Source organism: Gracilinanus agilis, chromosome 2 (assembly GCF_016433145.1).
Source record: "Gracilinanus agilis isolate LMUSP501 chromosome 2, AgileGrace, whole genome shotgun sequence".
NCBI classification, from domain to species: Eukaryota; Metazoa; Chordata; class Mammalia; order Didelphimorphia; family Didelphidae; genus Gracilinanus; species Gracilinanus agilis.
Genome location: NC_058131.1, coordinates 334,594,309 through 334,600,473, shown reverse-complemented (window position 1 = coordinate 334,600,473; position 6,165 = coordinate 334,594,309). Strand labels below are relative to the sequence as shown.

Here is a 6,165-nt window from a genome sequence, read left to right as displayed (position 1 = left end):
ACTACCACACCAATGCAACTACCAACAATTTGGAAATTGGTCTTGATCAAGGACACATGACAAAACTAGTGGAAATGCGCATCGGCCAAGGGTGGGGGGAGGTGCGGGGGGGGGGGGGTGAAGGGGAAAGGTGGAGCATGAATCATGTAACCATGTTAAAAATGAATATTAATAAATGTTAAAAAAAAAAAAACTCCTTAAATTCTGTCTTAGAATCAATATTAAGTATTGGTTCCAAAGCAGAAGAGTGGTAACGGTTAGACATTTAGGGTTAAGTGACTTGTCCAGGGCCACTCAGCTAGGGAATGTCTGAGCAAGCATTCACTCTTGCTTTAGTTCAAGAGCTTGCATCTGTTTCCTTCTTCCCTTGATTATCAGTTGATATCAGTTAGTCAACCAGTTTTAATTAGCTTTTAGAATTTTAGCATTGTGTATTTGCTAAGTTCCAGCAAGGACAAATGGTGCAAATATCTCTCCCAAAACTGCAGGTGAGGTGGAAGGGGTTGTACTGGGGAAAGGGCTTTGCTAACAGTAAAGCATCATAGAAAAGAGAGCTTTTAAAAATTAACTATTATTATTTTCCATGGATTGTGCTCAGCAAATATTTCTCTTTTTAAAGAGATTTTATTTTACCAATTACACATGATAACAATTTTCCACATAAGTGTTCTGAAATCTTAAGATCCAAATTGTCTCCCTCCCTTCCTTCTCTTCTCCCTCTTGGAGATGGTAAGTAATTTGATCTAGATTATACATGTATTATCGTGCAAAACATACTTCCATAATGGTCACTGTTGTAAGACAATACTCATATAAAACTAAAACCCAAATAAGCTAACATGAAAAATAGTATCTGCAAATATTTCCTGAAAGATTGTGTAGTACAATGGAAAAAGTGACTCTGAGCTCTATTTCTATTACTAATTTGCAATTTGGCCTTGGCGAAAATTAAGTTTCCCAGCCCTTTTTGTATGACAAAGTAACTGGATGATCTCTAAGATCTCCCCTTTCCAGAGCTGGCACTTGATTTTCTAAGATCCCTTCTAGATTTTTATATTCTGTGCTTCTAAACTTTTCTGTTTAGCACTTAAAGTTCTTCCCAACCTGGCCCTTCTCTAACTTACCAGCTGTATTACACATTATTTCACATACTCTATGGTCTAGATAAATTCATCTTCTTACTGTTCTTTATCCACAACCCTCCATCTTTTGTCTCTTAGCCTTTGCCTTAGGTGATCTCCATGCCTGGAAGACAATCCCTCTTCACCTCCACCCTTGGGAATCTGGTTTCCTTCAAGATTCATCTCAAGATGGGGCAGCTGGGTGGCTCAGTGGATTGAGAGCCAGACAAGAGGTCCTGGGTTCAAATTTGACCTCAAACACTTCCTAGCCGTGTGATTTTGGGCAAGTTATTCAAGTCCCATCACCCAATCCTTCCTTACTACTTGCTCTTCTGCCTTGGAACCAATACACAGTATTAATTCTAAAATGGAAGGTAAGGGATTTTAAAAAAAAAGATTCAGCTCAAGTACTATTTTCTGTGTGAGACCTTTCCTTGTCCCCCTAATTGCATGGACCTCCCAGGTTATCATATATGTGTTTCATAAGTACCTACATATGCACAGATGTCTCCACCATTAGAAGGTTGGTTCTTAGAAGACAAGAATGATTTTGCTTTTCTAGTACCCTGCACATAACAAATGTTGGCTCGATTCAGTGTATAATGTAAGATTCTGAGGAGGCAATTGGCCCTATGTGTTGGTTGATCTCAGACATGTCCTAGAGGCCTGTCAGCTCCACACTTCAGGATGATTTCCTGTAGGTGCTTTAAGCACCCGTAGCTGGAAGGGACCCCAACAGCTACTATGGTCTAGGGTGCAACCTTCAGGAAAAGACAAAGAGCTGCTATCCCTGTCCTCTCTTCATAGAAATACTCCATGAACTCCTCATTCATCTAATACTTCTGAGAATTATCAAGTCTTCCTTTTGTCTGACTGTAGTCATCCTACTTTCCCATAAGTCCTCTCCTCTTGTTCAACCACAGATGTGGAGAATGACAACCAGAAGGGCATCTCTTCCTTCCCACTAAGGAACTCGGGTTCCAGCTTCTTGGTTCATCTTAGTTTGTTCAACAAGCTACTTCCTTTCAGCCCAAGTCTGGGCTATGCCAACCCAAGATGCTCCTTTCCTGGGCAAGACAACAAGTGTTCGTTTTTTAAATGCCAACTAGGTTCCAGGCACTGTCCTAAATTCTAGAAGCAGAGGTCAAGATGATTGCAACTCCCAGAACCTCAGACCCAAGGGCTTGGCATGACTCCATGGCCAAGATAGTAGCCAAGTCAAGACCAGAAGGGTATGTGAAATCGACATCTGGGTATGTATAAGATGGAGATATCTGAGGTGACACTTCCCAGAGCCCAGCTGCACAGCACAGTCCATTTCCTGTAGGAACTTGGCTCTTTGTTCTCTAGTTCATGGCCCTGGGAACTGAACTCTCCAGGCTCTGGGGGCCCATGGGAAGGGACAAGAGGGAATGGAGGGAAGAGACAAAGAAAGGGAACAAAGACTAAAAGGCTCCAAACAGACTTGCCTCAACTGCATTACCTAAAACTTATTTGCCAAGCTCTGTCCCCTCCTGCTATCTTCCGGCCCTACCCCTTTAAGCCCATTTCTTCATCTTCATTGCCCCTCCTCCATGCCATCAGCTCTTGGGTACCTGGTCTACAAGAGTTCTGGGTACCATCGCTAGGATGTCCTTACCAGGACCTCTTGAGCCATGGGCCTGCCGGCTGCTTTGGATCCCCACGGCTCCTGTCCTCACCAAGGTGAGCCAGGGAGAATAGGGCACAGAGAGCATCTGTGGGAAGGAAGGAGAGGGAGTAAGAGAGGAGACACAGACCTAGGAACACCTACTACAGAAATTCCCCCATGTAATATATAGACACCCCTCCCCACAACTGGAATGCTCTTCTATCTAGGACCTGGGCAAGGGAGCAGCAAAGCTCTGAGTTTATAAAAATCTACTCTGAAGCCCAGAGCCCCTATGTACCTTCTGAGGAGAAACTACCTTTCTCTCCTTCTTTGTAAGAGAGAGCCTTCATCCCATCCCAGAGTCCTCCTGGGAACTAAAGCTGCTTAATTGCTTCTCCCACCAAATTTTCTCTCACTTTCTTAAATTTAACACAAAATGCTTTTCAAAACAGGTGTTCCCTTTCTCTTGGTCTCAGTTTCCTCTCTTGGAAATAGGCAGTTCTGACTCCAGGAGAGTAGTTGAGGTAGCTAAGTGTGATGGAGCAGTGATGGAGAGACAGAGTATTCAGTGACCTAGGCTCTGTGCCTCTCAAAATCACTAACTCATGGGATCTTGGGTGAATCCTCTCCCAATTGTGGGTCTCAGCATATTTCCCTCTAGGAGCAAATAGGTGGCTCAGTGGATTGAGAGCTAGGTCCAGAGACTGGAGGTCCTGGGTTCAAATCTGGCCTCAGACACTTCCCAACTGTATGACCCTGGGCAAGTCACTTAAACCCCTTGGCCTAGCCCTTACCACTCTTTATGTCTTAGAGCCAATACATAGTATTGATTTTAAGGTGGAAGGTGAAGGCTTAAAAAACAAACCATACTTCCCTCCAAAAAAAGAGAAAATTAAACTGGATGGTCTCTAAGAGCCTTTCCATCTTTGATATTCTAGGAATCTGACTTCCATCAGGACTATGGATGGCTCAGGGGATTGAGAGCCAGACCCAAAGATGGGAGGTCCTAGGTTCAAATCTAGCTTCAGACACTTCCTAGCTGTGTGACCCTGGGCAAGTCCTTTAACCCCATTGCCTAGCCCTTACTGTTCTTCTGCCATGGAACACAGTATTGATTCTAAGGTGGAAGGTAAGGGTTTAAAAAAAAAAAAAAGCAAACAGAATAAGTTATGAGTGCCTGGGCCTGGCTGCCCAACCCCCAGGCCAGGTATGGCTCTTGACCCCTCCCCCACCCTCCAGCTCCCTGCATCTGTTCTATCTCTGGTCCTGCAGGTCCTTAGTCATTGTCAGCCTACGTGCTCCATGCCACCTAGGAAGGGAGGGGGACATTTGTTGGGCTTCACACACTCACACACACTCAGGTACCCTGAGAGAAGCTCTCAAACCAAGCCATCTCCAGGCCTTCCCTCTCATCCCACAGGACTTCTCAGAAGGGGATAAAAAGAGCTTCCCATGCTTGGGAGATTGGGACAAGCTACACTTCTGTGGCTTTGGGGGGGCCTAGAGGAAATCCCACATCTGTAGATGGAAAAACTCATATCCAGGGACTAGGAAAGGCTCCCTTTGTCTGTCTGGGTGCTAGGAATACCACTTAACATCTGGAAACTGAGCAACCTTTAGGAGGGGAAAAGAAACCCATCATTCCCACCCCCACCCCCAAAGATGTCTCTCCATCCTGGGATTAGAGGGCTGGTCTTTCTACCTCCTTCCTCCTTTCTCCCCACCCCCCAATTTGGGCATAGCTGAGTTCTGAACTTACCACGAGTGGCATCAGGGCAGGACACCTCGGCTCACGCTCCCAGGGAGATGAGAGGAGGAAAACAGCAGCTCAGATGCATGTTAGAACCAGAGCTAAAGCCCAACCTCCTTCCCCTCCTCCCCTCCACCCTCCTACCCCTTCCTCCCACTCCTCGGTGTCAAGGACAAGTCCCAGGACTCTACTCTGACAGAAGCTTCCCATCCCTCCCCCATGTGGGAACAAGCCCTGGGGGGACTGTGGGAGTTACCAAGATCTGTAGGGATGTTCAGAGAGTGGAGTAGGGGGCAGGTCACATTTCCTACCCATTCTTCCTAGGCCTGGGAGCACTTCGCCATCTCCATCTCCTAATATACTGAATGCAGAAGTGGGTAGGGGATGAGCCTGGGCCCTTGAGGATTTCTAGGAGAAAGACATAGCAGACCTTACAGTGCTGGAAGAGATCATAGAACACAATATTAGAGTAGAAAAGGGGGCTTCAATGTAGAATCTTAGCATTGGAAGGGGCCCTAGGGACATAAAATGTTAGACCAGAAAAAGGCCTTAGGACATAGAAAATGTTGAAGTTAGAAGGAGTCTTAGCACACAGAATGGTAGAGTTGGAAGGGGCTTTAGGATATAGAATGTCAGAGGAAGAAGGGGCCTTAGGACATAGAATGTTAGAGGAAGGGGCCTTAGGACATGGAATGTTAGAGGAAGAAGGGGCCTTAGGACATAGAATGTTAGAGGAAGGGGCCTTAGGACATAGAATGTTAGAGGAAGAAGGGGCCTTAGGACATGGAATGTTAGAGGAAGAAGGGGCCTTAGGACATGGAATGTTAGAGGAAGAAGGGGCCTTAGGACATAGAATGTTAGAGGAAGAAGGGGCCTTAGGATAATGCCAAAGGTGAAAAACTTGAGTTTTAGAACTTATAAGGACTAGAAGTGGAAGGGATCTTAGAGATCATCTACTCTAAACTCCTTATATAGTGGGAGTGTAGAAGCTTAGTGCTTACTTCACTTTGCATCAGTTACTACAAACCTTCCTATTCCTGTCTGAATTCTTAGCACTCATCATTTCTTACAACATAGTTGTACTCATCATTATTACTACATTTTGTTTGGCCTTGTTCCAGCAAATGGACATCAACTTTGTTTCTGGTTCTTTGCTACTACTAAAAGTGTTCATCCCAGAAGTTCACTCCTCCCGTGCATCCCCCTCTTCCTCTGATTGGGTGGGTTCTTCCCAAACCTCCATTTTGAGAAAAGTACCCATGCCAGCAGTATCTTTCTTCATTCTTCTCTGGTTTTACACTTGATTTTCTGTATTTTCTCCATCATGCTCCCACAGGTAATGTCTCTCTTCCTGCTTACCCCCCTTTTCAACTTCCTTCTCTGTCATATTTTCCTCTGTTAAGAGTGTAAACTTAAAGGTAGGAACTATTTTTCTTCTTGCTTATAGTTACATTCCCTGCCCTTAGCAATAGGAGTAGATGAGATCACCTAAGAGATAATGCAGGGAAAACAAATGGGTCAGAGCTGTAACCTTAGAAGACCACTATGCTTAGACGGACAAAGGGCTATGCAGGGTTATCACTTTTCGTTGGGACAATCAAGAAAGACTTCATAGTGGAGGTGACATCTGAACTGGGTCTTATGCTTTTTCATAGCCTTAATAT

The 6,165-nt window shown here is 44.8% G+C and overlaps 1 protein-coding gene across 1 annotated transcript in view; it reads right to left on the bottom strand.

Moving 5' to 3' along the window:
- Nucleotides 1-4,599, bottom strand: part of LOC123235419 — a 14,870-nt gene extending 10,271 nt beyond the window's left edge. Inside the window, exons 1-2 of the mRNA XM_044661541.1 lie at nucleotides 4,511-4,599; nucleotides 2,761-2,857 (exon numbers count right to left, since the gene is read on the bottom strand). Of these exons, the coding sequence (XP_044517476.1) occupies nucleotides 2,761-2,857; nucleotides 4,511-4,522 (109 nt within the window). The 5' untranslated portion in view covers nucleotides 4,523-4,599. The remainder of the gene's footprint in view (nucleotides 1-2,760; nucleotides 2,858-4,510) is intronic.
- Between the last annotated feature and the right edge of the window lie 1,566 nt (nucleotides 4,600-6,165).